Here is a 15353-nt window from a genome sequence, read left to right on the forward strand (position 1 = left end):
GACGACGCATGCCTAGTGCATGACCGTGAGCTCGACGCGTGCGTCACCTGCGTGCGCGCGATCCCGTGACACGCGCCGTTGTGTGGTGCTTGGCCCTGTTTGCCATCAGCGCGCCCGTACTAGACACCGGGCATACCGACATCGGCTCTCGTTCTCGACCACCACCACGTCCAGCTCGACGTCCGCAGGCCGCTCTCCGACGTCGACGACAACGACAGCGAAGATCATGTCGTTCATCACCCCCCGCCGCAGCTCTGTCCTCGGTAAGCGCTCGCACCAGCGCTCGGCATCCTCTTGCTCGCTGGCCACCTGCGACCAGCTGGCTACGCCCGACAGCACACCCGATCCAAAACGGCCTCGCACGTCCTTGACGCTGCTCGATGGCACTAATAACAAGGAGAACATACCGCCATACCGGGTCGACGCCATCAACGCTGAGACGCCCGACATCACTGCCAGTCGGCGTCCCTCTACAGATTCTATACATACACCTGCCCGACCGGGTACAAGTGAGCGGTTTGTGAGGGAAGTTTGTGACACAGTCTAACGCAGCTACAGCCAATGAGCAGCCGATCACTCCTGCCACTGCGCAAGCTTCGCTAGCCACCCCTCCGGCTACACCGCAGACCAACCTTCCCCTCCACGCCGCGGCGCGCGCCCTTCTACGCGCTACAGTAAACTCCGAAGCTGTCCAAGTCGTTGGACGCGATGACGAGCGCAAACTGATCGCTACGTTCATCGAACGCTTCCTCGCCGGCGAATCATCGGGTCAGTCCCTGTACGTTTCCGGATCCCCCGGGACGGGCAAGACGGCCCTCGTCAACGACATTCTCTCCAAACACCAGGAGTCGCAAGAGAATGTGCAAGTCCTCTCCCTCAACTGCATGGCGTTCAACGACGTGGACGCCTTGTGGGACAAGATGATCGAGGTCTTCGGAGACGCTCACGCTAGCAAGTCGACAACGAAGGGCAAGAAGGCTCGAGGCCGAGAGGCAATTGTCAAGTTGCTTGCGAAGACGGCGTCTAAGTGGTATGTGATATACTTGAATGCTATATAGCCAATCTAATCTTGCCGCGCAGCGTGTTCGTCCTCGACGAGCTCGATCACATAGCATCGGATGCCAGCTCCCTTGCCGCCGTCTTCTCCTTGCCGCAAAACCTCGACAACGCGTGCATCATCGGCATTGCCAACACGCACACACTCACGTCTGACTCGACGTCTACGCCGGACAACGTCCAGACCGTTCACTTCCAGCCCTACACTTCCGCACAACTGCTCTCTATCTTGCAAGCGCGCTTAAGCCCCTTGCATGAAAGTGATGACACGAAGGCTGCTGCTACGAAGTTCCTGCCCACGCCCACGCTCATGATGCTCTCGAAGAAGGTCGCGACTATGACCGGCGATGTTCGATGCCTTCTTGAGGTTTCCCGTGCTGCCATCGACCTCGCCGTCGCTTCGCAGAAGCCCTCGACACCATGCAACGTCACTCCAGGACATGTTATAGCAGCGCTGAAGACCTACTCGTCGTCATCAGCAGCAGCTGTCGCATCCACCTCCGCATCGTCTGCGAACACTGAGGTCGTCCGGAAGATCGTCGAGCTCGGCATTCAGGCGCGCCTCGTCTTGTTGGCCGTCGTTCTCGCTGCCAAGCGGCAGGAGGCCGGCCTGGCGCTGGGCTCACCACTACCATCGCCTGCCAAGACCCCCGCTAAGAAGCCAGCGGGTAGACGAGCGGCTTCCCCCATCAAGGCTTCGGCCTCGCTATCATCGGTCGCATCCGTGGGGAAGATGGACACCAGCAGGCTATACGTCTACTACGACACGATCTTGTCGCGTAGCGAGACGGGACTGTTCCAGCCGGTGTCTCGCAGCGAGTTTGGCGACCTCATGGGCATGCTCGATACCACCGGCCTCGTGTCCATGACCACTTCATCTGTCTCGTCGACTACCGGGAAGACGAAGCGCGGCTTCTCACGCAGCTCGTCCTTCACTGGTAGCATGCGCGCGTCGTCGGGCGCGTCGAGCGGGGAGGTGATGCTCGCGCCGGGCGTCTGGGTTGACGAGATCGTGCGCGGCTTGGGGATCAACGACCAGGTCATGGTCGACGCGAAGGCGGAGGAGGTACGCGCCATTTGGCAGCGGGAGCTCGCGCGGAACGTGCGTGAGGCGCGGGCGGCGGCGCAGGCTGCTGATGGCGCGGACAAGTTTGATGAGGCGATGGAAGATTAGACCATGTCGTTCTCTATCGCCATGGGTTGAGGAGGAGGCAGGTGTCGGTTTTCCTTTTCCTTTCACGTGGTCGATTTGTGGTTTCCTTTTCGTATTTGTCTCTTCTGTTCCGTTCACGCATACTTTTCACTCTCACCCTCATCGATTTGCATCCATTCTCGACCTTGTACATCATCCCCTCGGCATGATACACGGCCTGTTCTCTGTTTCCTCTTGACTTGTTCATCAATCTCGATACTTCTGTTCGTTTTGTCCCGCACGACGTCTCTCCTCACATGATGCCCTCTTATCGATATGTCTTCCCGTGTCTCGACATGTCCTCTCCTCGTTGCATCGCTGTATGGCGTTGCTCCCATTCGCATCGCTTCATGGCGTTGCCTCTCGCATCGCTTTATAGGCGTCACTCGTTACTCATACATATGCACTCACTGTACATCACCAAGACCAATATCTGCAGCGTAGAGTTGTAGGGAAAACAAACTATATGACAATGTAGTTCTCGTCCAATGCCTTGTGGTCCCTTGTATACGTGGTCTTGACTCCGTTTAAGTGCTTGATCGGAGCTGGCGTGCATCGGTCTTAAGGATACAATGCGGGTAGGCGATTCCATCATTGGCTTTCGACAAGTACATGTTACACATAATTCGGCTTGCAATCATCTTTCCCGGAACAGACATTGTCGTACAATGGGGCTCAGTCAAGCGGTTCTAACATATGCGATACAACAACTACGAGCAGGTCACCTTGCAAAGGATGGTTAGAAACAAGGTCGGGCGTTGTCTTGAGACGAGTCGTAGCCTTAATTGCCGGCCTGCGCGTGAACCTGCTTGGAAAGGTCGTCCAGGGATTGCTGCTGGATTGGGCTAATGTAGGCGGCCTGCCTGTACTTGTCGACTGCGCGGCATTGGTCAGACGGAGGGGCGTAATACGGATACGGGCATCAAGGCAATGTGCATCCAACGTACCCGCCGTCGCAAGGTCATTCCACTTCTCGATGAGCTTGTTGTCCTCGATGTTGGCGACGGCACCGACGGCCGTGCGGATGTCCTGGTCGACCATCTTCTGGAGGTTGGTCAGGTCCCCCGAGATGGCGCCCCATGAGCCTATCATGCCCTGGACGGCCGCGGTGGCCGCACCGAGCGCCGCGATGAAGCTGCGCAGGTCGGCCTAGAGGAAGCGGTGTGAGTTTAGTTCCGAGAACGCGCAGAAATGCGGCCACGCACGTCGATGCTGTTGATATCGGCGATCAGCTTCGTCTCATCCGTGATCTTGCCCTCGTCGTCCGTGATGTCCGTCTTCGTCTTGTCGATGTCGCTGGCCAGCTTCGCTGCGGCGGCGCCGTAGATGCCGGCAACGACGCTCGCGGCGATGATGCCGACGAACGGGATCCACGCGTAGGTGAGCGTAGTGCACGCGATGATCTTGTCTGTGGGCGGGTAGGTACGGCTCAGTACGACCGCGAGCAATGCGCAGCTCAATGGGACTTACCTTTCAAGTACGCGGCCTGGTCAGCCTTTAGCAGTGTGCGGTCGTCGGAGAGGTTCTGCTTGAGCTGGGCGAGGTTGCCGATCTCGGTGTTCAGCGCGTCGGTCACGGCCGTGTGGCGGGCCTGCAGGTTCGTGGAGTCCTGCATGGCCAGGTTCTGGAAGTCCGTCAGGTCGTCGACCACTGCCTGAGCCTTCGTCGTAATGTCCCCGATGTTTTTGACCTGAATGTTGACGAGTTCGGTGATCGTCTGCTTCAGGCTGGCGATCTGGTCCGGGTCGGTGGTCTTGCCGAGGGCGCGGACAGCCGCGAAGATGTTCGCTGGTAGTCGAGGTCAGCAAGCTGATGGATGCAAGAACCGGCGGAGGTGCGCACCATAGTAGGAGCTCGTCGAGGTACCGCCAGCATTCTGTGCGTAGTTGTAGACGTCGTCGGCGATGCTGACGATGCTAGGGTAGGTGGTGTCCTTAAATGGCTGGCAGTGTTGCTGGGTCTGCGGGGGTTATCTATCCGTATGCAAGATGCCGCGAGCGCTGCGACTGCTCACTGTCTTGTACTGAGAGATCAGGCTTTCGAGAACCGCGTTCAACTTCTGCATAGTGGTCGACGAGATCCCGAGACGCGCTTGAAAGGCGCTCGGGCTTGTCGGCAGCAAGACACCCGCCCAGACGTACTGGAGGACGGCGTACATGTTATCCTGCTGAAGGACATAGTTCCCGTCCTTGTTCATGAGGTCCTTGGGGGACATGTCGCCGGCGGTAGCAGTGGAAGACATGGTGTTCGACGAGTGGCCTGCGGGGGATCGTTGGATGGCTGTGGTTGCCTATCGTTCAGCTCCGCAAGTCTCGCTTTTATCCAGCAGTTCAACAGAACAATTGGGAAAGCAAGGATCGCCTTGCGTCCATACGCGGCGACAAGTCGATGTCAGGTGGTATCGCTCACTGCTCCGGATTCATTGTATGCCTTCTCAGTGGAAGGCTCAGTGGGCTAGTCATGGTTTACGAAGACCAAGTGCGGCGAAGCTATCGAAGGAGAAGCGCAAGCAAAGAATAGCAGCACCGGCACCAGACGGTCAACGTTTGTCCCAGAGGTCATAGTCGCTGAGCTGAGTCAAGCCTCATTTCAGTGTTTGTCGCATGGCTGCGAGTTCTGGACGTTGCCAGCGCCCAGAAATTCGTCAAGAGGCGCCGTCGTACCAGCCTGAGCCTAAAAAAACGAGTGCGTCACAGAGCAGTAGTTCTCACCTTGGATCTTGAGCTCTACAGAGTCATGGCTATAGAGCGTATCCAAGAATGCCCCGTGCTTGAACAGATTGGACTGGATCACCCGAGGACTCGGCGCGAAGTCAGGAACTTGCTCATCTTGCTCATCGACTTCGTCTTCAACAGGAGGTCGGAGTTTGACGTGAAAGTAGCGTAAGGTGGAACGAGGGTAACTCCTAAGTGAGCGGCTGACCCGGACTATGAGGGGACTCACTAGCAGGGGAGCGGCCGGCGGTTGGTCCTTGCATCTCCGACGCTCAAGAGCCGGTTGGACCGCGCCACAGAGTACTCATTAAAAATTCAATAAGGGCATCCCTTCTTCCCTGTGGATACGCGCATCTGCTTATTGAGGAGACGACCGAGATCGTATAACAAAACCACCGTGTGACAGCTGTGTCACAGGTTTCGAGCATCGGGAATTACCGAGCGTACCTCATCTTCTCCCGCCATCTGCTGGTCGCCCAACAGACTGCGCTGCTTTGCGCACTCCAGCGACTGGAAGACCCTCTCCTCTATAGTGTTACTCAGTGCGTCTATTTGTGGCCCCCAACAGACTTACAACTCCGCCGAATCTGAACGTCGGGTTAAGAACGAGCATAACAGAACCCGCTCTGCCGCCTTGATCCATCCCGTCTTCCTTTGCGAATGGTCCTTCTGGGATACCGACTGCTGAATGAACGAAGTCATCCGCTTTCTTCGCTACTATTACATCCTGTTGACATCGTCAGAGGTACACAAAATGTTAGGCTCTTCATGGAGTCGGACAAGTATCCCTTGTCCTGAAGGCGGCGTATATACGCCCATTAGGCTGCTCCATAGAGCCGGTCTGAACGCTCGGCTCTTGGATACCTAACCCTGATCGCTTGCTCTCGACGTCTTCTCCCCCTGCGTGTCCTGCAAACTGCAACTGCAATATGTCCGTAGACCTGACTCCCAAGGGCCTCATCAACGACGACGGAAACTACATCCTGCAGCAGGACGACATGTACGGCCTGCTCAAGTACATTTGGGCCGGACTGTTGCTCCCCGTGTCGGAGAGCGAGTACATAATGCGGCTTAGCTTATCGCAGGAGACCATAGGCCTCGTCGACGCTGCCCTCCCACCGCTGATCGGGGCCTACGTAGTCGTAAGTCCATCTGATATCCTGAGAGGCATGCTGCTGAACGCTCGCCCAGGCTCAGCAGCATTGCGAGACGTTCAGAACCACCACGTATCCCAGCATAACCGGCATTGCTGCCGATGTCTTCGACTATGCCCAGATCGTCTCCGGTCAGGGGACCTCGCCGTACTGGGCTTACGGTATGATACGTTGAACGTATTGCTCGGCTGCCGCGACGCTGACGCCTGCAATAGCCAACCTTATCGAGACCATCAAAGCCCTATCCTTCACGACGTCGGATGAGGAGATCGCCGCTCTGCAAAAGACCGTCAGCAACATCGTCAGCTACCTCACGACGGCTGCTAGCGACATCGAGAAGAAGCTGCAGACGGCGGTCGACAACCTGCGCGCCTTCGAGCAGACCACGATGGAGGATAAGCAGAACATTCAGCGATACCAGTCCGCCATTGTCGAGCTACTTCAGACCGAGCAGGGCGACATCCAGAACTTGCAGGTGAAGCTCAAGGGGTATCAAGACCAGCTCAAGACCGACGAGGCTGCTTATGAGCACGGTGCGCTGGTTGCTTGCCCTTGACGCCAGCCTCTGACTATCCCTCGCAGACCTCGTTCTCGCTTGCTCCAGGCCAAGCTTTTCGTGGATCCCGTTCATTGGCATTTTCGCAGCGTCCATCGTGGCCAGTATCTACGGCGAGAAGGCGTCTGCGATGGCCAATGTCATCGGCAGTATCAGGGAGCTCATCTACGACACGGAGGGCGAGATAATCGACGAGAAGGGCATTGCAGCGAACCTCGCTGCCATCGAGGTTCGTGATCTCGTCGACACGCTTTTTGAACTGCGAGCTGACCGTATGTCCCAGTCGGACGTGGACAGCCTTCTCGCGACCATGGACCCCGCTATCACCACTGTCGAGAAGATGATGGGTATCTGGCAGTCCATCGGCAGCGATTTGGCCAGTCTGCAGCAGATGGCGACGTCGGATGCCGGCGTCGCGAATGCAGCCGTTGCCGAGATTTTGGGCGAAAAGCTGACAGAGAGGTGGGCTGACCTTGCGGTGGCTGGTGGGTTTCTCTGTCTTCGCCGCCGCACGCTCGGGCTGACATCGCATGACAGTGAGCAAATATCAGCAGGCCGCTGCGATCACCGACGCTCATATGGTCACCCTCGAAGAGCTTGCGGACCAGCTCAGCGGCCGCGTCATCATCTAGTTCACCTCGGGAGAACAGACCTTGCCTCTACGCATCTACGCCACATATATCACCGAAGTAATCTATGCGACGCGCAATCAAGGAAGTACGTAGCCTTGCTAGGGTGGGTGAAGTCATGCAATTGGGCGCGAACAACGCAGTGGTGAACAAATCTGAGTAGCCGCTCCTCTGATGAGATATGTACACGAAAGTCAATAAAAGCAGGCCGGTTCCGACTTTTCGACCGGTATACTCGTCGCGCACCTGCTAATGTCCAAGATCTGCTTCCCATCCGTCGTCCTCGCCTCCATGCACTCCTTCGTGACTGGGAGGATCGCGAATGGCGTCTGAATCTCCAATCGCTCGAGTGGAGCGCAGTTATTCCGAGGCGGGCTACGGTATTCGAGCAAGCTTTGAACTAGCGCTATGTCGTAGCCCTCCCAGGAGATTCCTTTCGTCCCATTCACGATACGTAGCTGTGACAGATGAGGGTAGGGGAAAGCACCTTCGTCCTGGGCGATGAGCTTCAGGAACAAGTCGCGTGGAATCGTCCGCGGAGCCAGGGACCTCGGGTCCGTGTCCTCCGTCAGCGAGAGTACCCGGAGGCGGCGAGGGATGGACATCAACTCATGGAGGAGATTCGTGTCATAGTGGGCTGTATTTCGCAGCGTAATGTGCTCGACGGGCTTGAGCAGGTCAGATAGACCCTCGACGTCTTCTGGGCTGATCTCGATGTCGTAGTGGTTGTAGTAGCGCACGTCATCGAGCATGAAGTGTTGTAGAGAGGGGGCATGGATGTAAGGCGCAATCTCGATGGCCGCGCGGCAGAGTTCTAGCGTGTGCAGGGAGGGCAGCGATATCGAGTGGGTCTCGAGCCACGAGGGAATGTCACTCGTCTCTTGGGTGAGGCTAAGGACTTCGAGCCCTTGGCATTCTCCAATGCGCAGGAAGTCGTCGCCGAACATATCGCAGCGGATCCTGAGAGCACGAAGACTCCCCCGATGCACCTCGACGGCCGTGACGCTCGTCTCCACAAGCTCGAGTACGCGGAGGCTGGGCGCGTTAACGTGCAGCTCTCCAGAGAGGTAGTTGTTGATGACGAGCTTCTCGAGCGCTGGGAGGGTAGGCGGGAAGGGGAATCCCTCGAATTCTGAGCAATATACCTCCAGCTCGCGAAGCCGGTCGATGTGGTCCCATATTTGTGCCCACATCGGCTGCTGGCTGTTCTCCCAGTAACCGCTGAACGCGCCTTGATTCCACATAGTGGTTATAGATAACGGCTTCCGTCCCGACCGAGAGAGATAGAAGGAGAGTATCCGGAGGAAAGTTGGCTCCCAAGATTCGCTCGCCATGTTCGTGCGAGTCGGGAGACGCAGGCGCGACCAGACCCAGGGAATAGACAGAGCGACCTCTCGCCAGCTGTGACATACGTGCGAGAAAGCCCAGATATGTATCCCAATGACGTCCTCAAACCACTTGTCCGGTAGTGTGTGGACCGCGATTTCGGCGAGAATTTCTGGCGGCACGGCACGCACGGGAGAGAGAAGAGCTTTTATGTTTGCTTCTTCCTCGCGCAATGAGCCTCGACGCTGACGAGCCAAAGACAACGCATACTCCAGACGAGCTATCTCGGAAGCACAGTCCTGTAGCCCGATTTGTACCTCGCTGAGGCGGTCGCATAGAGCCTCGACTTCTTCGGAGGTGGACGGCGCGTACAATGAGCGCACGCGGTCAATCGAATCAGAGTTGATATCGGAAGTCATGATGTATGAAGCTCCAGGGATTACGAGACCTGCTTGACAGGCTCGTCTTACACCGGTGGACCGTCAGCAAGATCAGACGTCCAAGCGGTCGATCAAAAGTTATCTCCGGATGTCAAACAGTCGATTGTTCTAAATTCCCCTTCATCATCGTCCTTTTCTGTCAGAAAAATTCGAGCATAGTCTTCTGTATATTCCTGTCTTCTTCTTTCACTCTTATACTTGAATCTTCTGTCACTAGAGCGTATCAGTGGGATGAAATATCGGCGGGTTTTGCATCAACTGCCCATTGAGAACAATGGGCAGTAGATGTAGAAAGTTCTGATATTTATTGAAACTAATACGTCCTACTGTGAAGCTTCGGACAACATTCATACACGTGCGGCCCCGGCAATGTCCGTCAGCACAGCCCCATCACTCGACGCACAGCCACAACGCTCGACAGGCAAGTCTTCAGCTGTCCCACCTTGATGTCAATTCCTCAAAATATTTCAGAGCGTAGATCGTGTATCTTTAAGTCTTGCTTGACCTTTGTGTAGCAATCGACATTGATGAACGTGCTTCTTCGTGCACTTCGCTGGTGGAACGGCTTGCTCGGGCCGATCCTTCCGCTCAATCCCTGCTTGGTTTCGTCCACGACGACTTCCCCTACGCCCCGCCCCCGCACTTGGCTCCTGCTCCTTACCCGCCACTCAACTCTCATTACTCCATCTTTAGGGTACTCTCCCTACCCTCTGCCGCTTAAAGCAACCTTTAAGGCTCATAGCAACAGAGCATAACAGGATGATCGGCGCGAGAGGACGGGCGAGCGCAAGTGCGCGTTATCAGGTGCGGGGCTACGCCAAACTTCGCGGCGAGTACTGAATCACCACATAGGACTCCTATAGCAATTGAAAAGGATAGTGCAACCAACGCTCCTGAGCCTCGATCTTGAGGAGGAGGGGTGGGGGTGATCACATCTCCCCCTCCCATCCCTTCTCCCCCGTCCATTTCCCAGATGCACGCGGCACAGCCTGAATGCGCGAATTCTCGCGCATGCAAGCTGTGCGATAGCCCCGTCTCAACGGACACATTGCGTATCTCCCTCACCACCCCTCATTCCCCCAACCTGCCCTACTCGGTTACCCGCCCCCTTCTCCCTACCGCCCTGGCGCCCGCTATACGGCACCAAGAAGTCCTTCCCACAATTATCGCTTGATTTCTTCCCCCCCCCGCGCTGCGTCCGGACGTGTCCTCGACGCGCGAGAGGCCGATCGCCTCCGTGCGCGATGCGCGTCCCCCTCCCCTGTCCGTCATAGTTTTTTCCCCCTTTGTCCCTTTCCCTCCTATTCCATGTGATCTTTTGCGCACACGAGGCATAGCGGGTCCCCTGCCCCCCACGCACCTGACTGACCCTCTACCCCGACTCCACCATTCTCCCCCTTCCTCTCGCGGCGCGTAGAGCACGCGTACTACGCGTCAAACCCTCATCCTTCTCCTCAGCTCGTGCGCTTCACCTCCCTGCCTGATTTTTCGCATATGCGCGCTTTTCCACGCACCCTCATGTGTTTCCTCCGCAGTGCGTGTCGGGAGGAGAGATTGGGGTTGACGTGCAGTGGACACGCGTCGTGCAAAGAGAGGGGCGAATGGTGGGTCGAGGCAGGGGGTTAGCCAGGAGCGGGGCCGATAGGGAACGCGCAACGGCTCGCGCGCGCACAAAAGCGCGTAGAGAGGGAAGGGAAGAGGGTGAAGAGGATGGGAAAGGGCGGGCAGGGCGGCAGAGCCCGCCGATCGCGCGGGATGCGCATAGCGCGCGAGGGCGATGACCTCTCACGTGTCAACACGCGTCTGGATGCGTTGCAGGGAGGAGCAAGGGAAGTTTGGTGAGGTAAAGGTTAGTGCACGTTATATGCCGAGCGCTAGGGTAGACGTACGAAGAGGTAGGGTAATGGTGTGGGACTCATCAAGAAATCAATGACTTTTGCTGTGGGCACGGTCCTTGATGACTGCCTCTGTCGGTACTGTCGCGGTCGCCGCCCGGTTGTTTCCATATAGGTAGGTCCAATATAGGCAGGTCTCGTACATGCCCGAGGGCCACTTAACTAGTTTTTGAAGTCGCGAGTCGGTCAGGGATCGCAGGCGTCATGGTCTGCGTTGATTCCTTCGATGAATGCTGTTCAAGACGGTGTCAAAACAGCATACGGTCGTCGAGATGTGGAGACATACCTTTTTCATGCCTGGCATGTTGAGGTGAGTCGTTCAGATCGACATGAAAACTGAACGCGAACGACCTTGACTCAATGTGACAGACCCGGCTAACACTCATCACGGTCACCGGACCTACAAGGCCAAATAAGGTCATACACAGTGTTCCCTTTCCGGTCACGTCGCTTAGCAAGCCCGCTACCGAGCCCCCTGGCGTCACATACATTCCAAATACTATGATTCACGCGCAGTCTTCGCATGAATCAGAGAATATAAGCCTTCGGGCATATGGTGACAACGACAACAAAGACTATAAGTACATTAACTCGCTTGAGGTTCATGTCGGAGCATCCACCAGAACAGGGAAAAACAGAGTAAAGGAGCGACTGGGTAAGTTTTGAGCTGAATTATATCGTGAGGGAAGCATGCTCCCCGGTCTTTCATTCTGATGGCCACAGATCTACTGTGTCGGCTTTAGTGGAAATATATCTGTGCGAGTCCAGGATACACGCGCGAGGCATGGAGGAGCTCTGCTTGGATCGCTTAGGTTAGCATAGAAATTCACTACTCATGATTTCTGAGCGAGTAGAGGATGGCTTCCATTGTTTGATCGGAGAAGCTGTATGAATGCGTAAGCACACGCGCGAATGCAAAGGGTAGATGGAAGGCTGCGTACCTGATCGAGGAACTGGCGGGATTCTCGGTCAGCGGAAAGGAATCCACAGTCGGCGGGAACACGCCACCGCTCAGGCCGTCCTGCGCGCGGAGCTCTGTTCGAGTTCGAGGAACTTCTCTGGTTTCGGTAACCCGATGTCCTGCTTCGGCGCGCCGCCCTGCCTCGACGCGGTGTCCTTCTGCAGCGGCGATATAGAAGCGTTCTCGGAGGTCGCCTGCACCTCCTCGCCGCACCACCCTCGCGGACTGGTGCTGAACCTGCGCCGACTGCACGGCTGCATCGGGCTCCGAAAGCGACTTGATCTGCGGGATCGGTAAGTTTGGGGATGGGGAAGAGGGCGCACGCTGATGTACCTTCAAAGTCTGTTCCATGAGCTCCCTGAATAGCTCTAGGTTTTTCTCTTGCAGAGCCTTGATGTCCTCCATACGCACGCGCTCGTGCGCCCCGAGCTCATCACAGTCCTGCATGACATCACGGTTGAGGCCCCGCCTTTGCGCTTTGCTCCCGATTGCCACCCTCTGCATCTCCCGGTTGTCAATCTGCATCGCGGCCAGCTTCTCATCGGCCTCGCGGAGCTCCCTCAGCAGCTCGTCGCGCTCTTTCGTCCTCTGGTCATGTTCTTCTCTCGTCCTGTCGCGCTCTTGCTTCATCCAGATGCACTCGATCTTCGTTCGGTCGCGCTCTTCCTCCAGCGCGCGCACGCGGCGCTGCTCACTTTCGAGCGCGTCCTTTACCTCGCGGAGCTCCGCCAGCATACGCGCATTATCGAACTTCTGCTTCTGAAGATTAACGACCTCGGCAGGCGCAGTGGCGTGGCGGTCGGCTTCCGAGATGATGAGGTCAACGAATATTTTGCGTGGAGGGTAATGCCTGCAGCTCGGCGTACGACACGCTGGGCATTTGTCGGTACGACTGCGAGAAAGGCATCGTTCGCAGAAGCCATGGCCTGCTGTATCGTCAATGAAATACCACACGCACGTAGACGACCAAGTACGCACCACAAGCGGCAAAGAACAATAGCTGCTCCGGGAATGCCCTAGATTCCAGACAAATCGAGCAGAGCGCTGAGCAAGACATAATTTATGATGTGGTCTTGCCCGAGCCTTGCTGTGATGAGAGAAAAGGGAGAGGGAGATGAACCCACCTTCAGCGAGGCATGTCTTATATATCTAGCGCGATGCCTGGTCATAGACATGCTAACCTTTGTTGAACAAAGCCCCTTTGTTCATGACACAATGGCGCGGAGATGTAGATTATTCCGTTCGTAACCATCTTTCGCAGGAGAGTCAAGCGGTCATTCCCTGCGTCAGCAGAACAAGGATCATGATGGCCTTGACCGACAAGTACCTGATGGGGACCGAGGGGCGTGTGAATCTGATCGGATATCCCCGGCAGCAGGGCTTGCCTTTAACAACCATCGACTACAGACGACCGCTTCATATAGGTGCACGACGTCTATGGAAAGGTAAGGGGACTCTAAGGAAACGAAAGTCACTCACAAAAACTCACAACACTCCAAGCCGTATCCGTGACAACACCAATTAGTCGCTATGCAAATCCTTTCGCCTTCGCCCCTCAACATCACACTATGCTCCGGGTGTAAAAGGACATTCAGTAGTCGCGTAGGCACTTCTGAGCTCCTCGCGCATGCTCGAGCGTCCGCTGCTCCCCCTTCCTCCTTCGAACAAGCTGCGCTCTCCGCAGATTTACCCCGAGTATGCGACGCTCTTGACGTGTGCAATCGCGAAATCGACGAACTGGAGTCGGCGCTCAATAAACTGCGCCATCGCCGAGACCAGCTAGAGTCGACGAAGTTTGGCATAAACTCTCTACTCTCGCCTCTCCGCAAGGTTCCGCCGGAGATACTTGCCGAAATCGCTGCGTACACGCTGCCAGCGCAGTGGTTCAACGACCAGATCGGAAAGCACGTGTGGCGCTTCACGCAGATCTGCCGAACCTGGAGGGAGGTCGCTATTGGGATGCATTGGCCCTGGGCGCATTTCAGCGTGTCCAAGTCGGCATTCGATCAACCGAGTCCGGCCATGATATCTGCGGTCACGACGTATCTGGAGCGCTCAGGATCTCTGCCCCTCACAGTCATGGGTATCCATACCAGGTGGGACGAGGGTACGCAGGATGCCCTTTGGACCCACATTGGGCGCATCCAGACCTATGAAGCCATGTGCGCGTACGATGAGGATGACGGTGGTCTTGATGGTCGTTGCTTCCCGGCGCTGCGGAAACTCCTCATACGGAACGGTTCATGCTGCAGCGTCGAAGCTCCAAATCTTCGGGTGGCAGAGCTCTTTGAGACACATGCGGAGTCCATATATCTGCCCTGGGAAAATCTTCGCGCTCTTCAGATCTATGGAGACTTGACTATGTACCCCTCATCTGTCCAGGTTCTGCATAAATGTCCAAATCTCGAGGTATTCAGCCTACTCGACGTATTGGACTGTCAGCTCCACCCCTCTTCGTCAACGCTCATCCCCTTGCACTGCTTACACACGCTCGAAGTTGGCCTCAGGTTCATCGACGCGCTCCCATTCCTCTTCGCGCCCAATATTCGGCACTTTATCCTCGACATGGCCTTCGATCCTGACGAACGGCCTGGAAACGTTTTTCCGGTAGCGTGTTCCAAGCTTCTCGAGCCCGTTACCTGCATCACGCTGCGTAATTTGGAGTCCTACATGGAGTCGCTCCTGACCTCCGTTGTATCCATGCCGAAGAGGCTTCGGAAGCTCTGCCTGGTCGAGGATACGCGGGTATGGGATAGCACCAGACCCATCGCCGTCCTACACGAAGACCTCGTATCGACCCTGTGCAAGCCCTCGGCATATCCCTTCCTCACGGAGATCGAGGTCGCCAACGGCGAAAAAGCAGTCGAATGGACGTCTACAGATGTGGCACTCGTGCAGCGTCTCCTCGAGACTCGAGCGGCACCTCCTCCCGATATGGTCGCACCTCTCGAGCGGCTGAGCCTATGGGCTCCGTATGCGACGGAACTGCCGCCCGAACTGCTCGCCGGAAAGTTCACAAATCTCCGAACGCGGTCGGGTGCTCCTATATTGCACCTAAACGTCGACTCGCCGCGAGTGCCTGTCGAGCCATTCGAGATTGCGTCGGCCCTCTCATAGGATGAGATACGTATATTTGATCATACTGCGGAGGGATTCATCGTGCACTTCCGCTCAAGACACGTGTATCCTATATTCAGATGCACGTCGAGGGTATATTCACGGTCAATCGAAGTACAGTAGTTTCCGTGCGCCCATCGCCTTGTCGTGTCCATTTTCGTGTCGATGTCCGGTCCTTCGTGTATATACTGGACCATCCCCACAATGACCATCCCACAAGAATACCTGTTTCGCTATATCAAATGTCAACGTCGCTCGAGAAACGCGGACCGAGAAAGCCACGAGGCTATCACGTGACAGTGGCCAGCACGTG

The 15353-nt window shown here is 56.4% G+C and overlaps 7 protein-coding genes across 7 annotated transcripts; 4 read left to right on the forward strand and 3 right to left on the reverse strand.

The window, feature by feature from the left end:
- The first annotated feature begins 150 nt into the window (after positions 1 to 150).
- SCHCODRAFT_02633451 (P-loop containing nucleoside triphosphate hydrolase protein) lies at positions 151 to 2574 on the forward strand. The gene is made up of 3 exons (XM_050345768.1): positions 151 to 509; positions 559 to 1030; positions 1081 to 2574. The coding sequence occupies exons 1-3, from the start codon at positions 227 to 229 to the stop codon at positions 2228 to 2230; spliced, it is 1905 nt and encodes a 634-aa protein (XP_050198716.1). The 5' UTR covers positions 151 to 226; the 3' UTR covers positions 2231 to 2574.
- A 242-nt stretch (positions 2575 to 2816) lies between these two features.
- On the reverse strand, positions 2817 to 4570 carry SCHCODRAFT_02633454 (uncharacterized protein). The gene is made up of 6 exons (XM_003029570.2): positions 4263 to 4570; positions 4091 to 4208; positions 3719 to 4036; positions 3454 to 3656; positions 3196 to 3397; positions 2817 to 3124 (listed from the first exon to the last, which is right to left on the reverse strand). The coding sequence occupies exons 1-6, from the start codon at positions 4488 to 4490 to the stop codon at positions 3030 to 3032; spliced, it is 1164 nt and encodes a 387-aa protein (XP_003029616.1). The 5' UTR covers positions 4491 to 4570; the 3' UTR covers positions 2817 to 3029.
- A 414-nt stretch (positions 4571 to 4984) lies between these two features.
- SCHCODRAFT_02601356 (uncharacterized protein) lies at positions 4985 to 7304 on the forward strand (the record flags this gene model as incomplete). The annotated part of the gene is made up of 8 exons (XM_003029163.1): positions 4985 to 5130; positions 5380 to 5504; positions 5902 to 6104; positions 6154 to 6277; positions 6332 to 6649; positions 6699 to 6901; positions 6956 to 7157; positions 7210 to 7304. 8 exons carry the CDS (start codon positions 4985 to 4987, stop codon positions 7302 to 7304), a joined length of 1416 nt encoding a protein of 471 aa, XP_003029209.1.
- A 159-nt stretch (positions 7305 to 7463) lies between these two features.
- On the reverse strand, positions 7464 to 9102 carry SCHCODRAFT_02633459 (uncharacterized protein). The gene has a single exon (XM_003029571.3). It carries the CDS (start codon positions 9044 to 9046, stop codon positions 7496 to 7498), a length of 1551 nt encoding a protein of 516 aa, XP_003029617.1. The 5' UTR covers positions 9047 to 9102; the 3' UTR covers positions 7464 to 7495.
- An 802-nt stretch (positions 9103 to 9904) lies between these two features.
- SCHCODRAFT_02633470 (uncharacterized protein) lies at positions 9905 to 10318 on the forward strand. The gene has a single exon (XM_050345769.1). It carries the CDS (start codon positions 10041 to 10043, stop codon positions 10239 to 10241), a length of 201 nt encoding a protein of 66 aa, XP_050198717.1. The 5' UTR covers positions 9905 to 10040; the 3' UTR covers positions 10242 to 10318.
- A 1187-nt stretch (positions 10319 to 11505) lies between these two features.
- SCHCODRAFT_02548618 (uncharacterized protein) lies at positions 11506 to 13228 on the reverse strand. The gene is made up of 4 exons (XM_050343658.1): positions 12902 to 13228; positions 12257 to 12849; positions 11904 to 12205; positions 11506 to 11846 (listed from the first exon to the last, which is right to left on the reverse strand). The coding sequence occupies exons 1-4, from the start codon at positions 12978 to 12980 to the stop codon at positions 11792 to 11794; spliced, it is 1029 nt and encodes a 342-aa protein (XP_050198718.1). The 5' UTR covers positions 12981 to 13228; the 3' UTR covers positions 11506 to 11791.
- Positions 13229 to 13301: 73 nt separating this feature from the next.
- On the forward strand, positions 13302 to 15263 carry SCHCODRAFT_02548620 (uncharacterized protein). Its single transcript, XM_050343659.1, has 2 exons — positions 13302 to 13368; positions 13424 to 15263. Exon 2 carries the CDS (start codon positions 13454 to 13456, stop codon positions 15038 to 15040), a length of 1587 nt encoding a protein of 528 aa, XP_050198719.1. The 5' UTR covers positions 13302 to 13368; positions 13424 to 13453; the 3' UTR covers positions 15041 to 15263.
- The last annotated feature ends 90 nt before the right edge of the window (positions 15264 to 15353 follow it).

Source organism: Schizophyllum commune (assembly GCF_000143185.2).
Source record: "Schizophyllum commune H4-8 unplaced genomic scaffold SCHCOscaffold_9, whole genome shotgun sequence".
NCBI classification, from domain to species: Eukaryota; Fungi; Basidiomycota; class Agaricomycetes; order Agaricales; family Schizophyllaceae; genus Schizophyllum; species Schizophyllum commune.

What these genes read in the sequence shown, in the direction of transcription:
- SCHCODRAFT_02633459 (XM_003029571.3), bottom strand. Translation starts at nt 9,046, where the DNA reads ATGACTTCCGATATCAACTCTGATTCGATTGACCGCGTGCGCTCATTG.
- SCHCODRAFT_02633470 (XM_050345769.1), top strand. Translation starts at nt 10,041, where the DNA reads ATGCACGCGGCACAGCCTGAATGCGCGAATTCTCGCGCATGCAAGCTG.
- SCHCODRAFT_02548618 (XM_050343658.1), bottom strand. Translation starts at nt 12,980, where the DNA reads ATGTCTTGCTCAGCGCTCTGCTCGATTTGTCTGGAATCTAGGGCATTC. An exon ending in ATTGTTCTTTGCCGCTTGTG is followed by an intron (nt 12,850 to 12,901) that starts GTGCGTACTTGG and finishes ACGATACAGCAG; the next exon opens with GCCATGGCTTCTGCGAACGA. An exon ending in TCATGGAACAGACTTTGAAG is followed by an intron (nt 12,206 to 12,256) that starts GTACATCAGCGT and finishes CCGATCCCGCAG; the next exon opens with ATCAAGTCGCTTTCGGAGCC.
- SCHCODRAFT_02633454 (XM_003029570.2), bottom strand. Translation starts at nt 4,490, where the DNA reads ATGTCTTCCACTGCTACCGCCGGCGACATGTCCCCCAAGGACCTCATG. An exon ending in TGATCTCTCAGTACAAGACA is followed by an intron (nt 4,209 to 4,262) that starts GTGAGCAGTCGC and finishes TAACCCCCGCAG; the next exon opens with ACCCAGCAACACTGCCAGCC. An exon ending in CCAGGCCGCGTACTTGAAAG is followed by an intron (nt 3,657 to 3,718) that starts GTAAGTCCCATT and finishes ACCCGCCCACAG; the next exon opens with ACAAGATCATCGCGTGCACT.
- SCHCODRAFT_02633451 (XM_050345768.1), top strand. Translation starts at nt 227, where the DNA reads ATGTCGTTCATCACCCCCCGCCGCAGCTCTGTCCTCGGTAAGCGCTCG. An exon ending in ACCTGCCCGACCGGGTACAA is followed by an intron (nt 510 to 558) that starts GTGAGCGGTTTG and finishes ACGCAGCTACAG; the next exon opens with CCAATGAGCAGCCGATCACT. An exon ending in GCGAAGACGGCGTCTAAGTG is followed by an intron (nt 1,031 to 1,080) that starts GTATGTGATATA and finishes CTTGCCGCGCAG; the next exon opens with CGTGTTCGTCCTCGACGAGC.
- SCHCODRAFT_02548620 (XM_050343659.1), top strand. Translation starts at nt 13,454, where the DNA reads ATGCAAATCCTTTCGCCTTCGCCCCTCAACATCACACTATGCTCCGGG.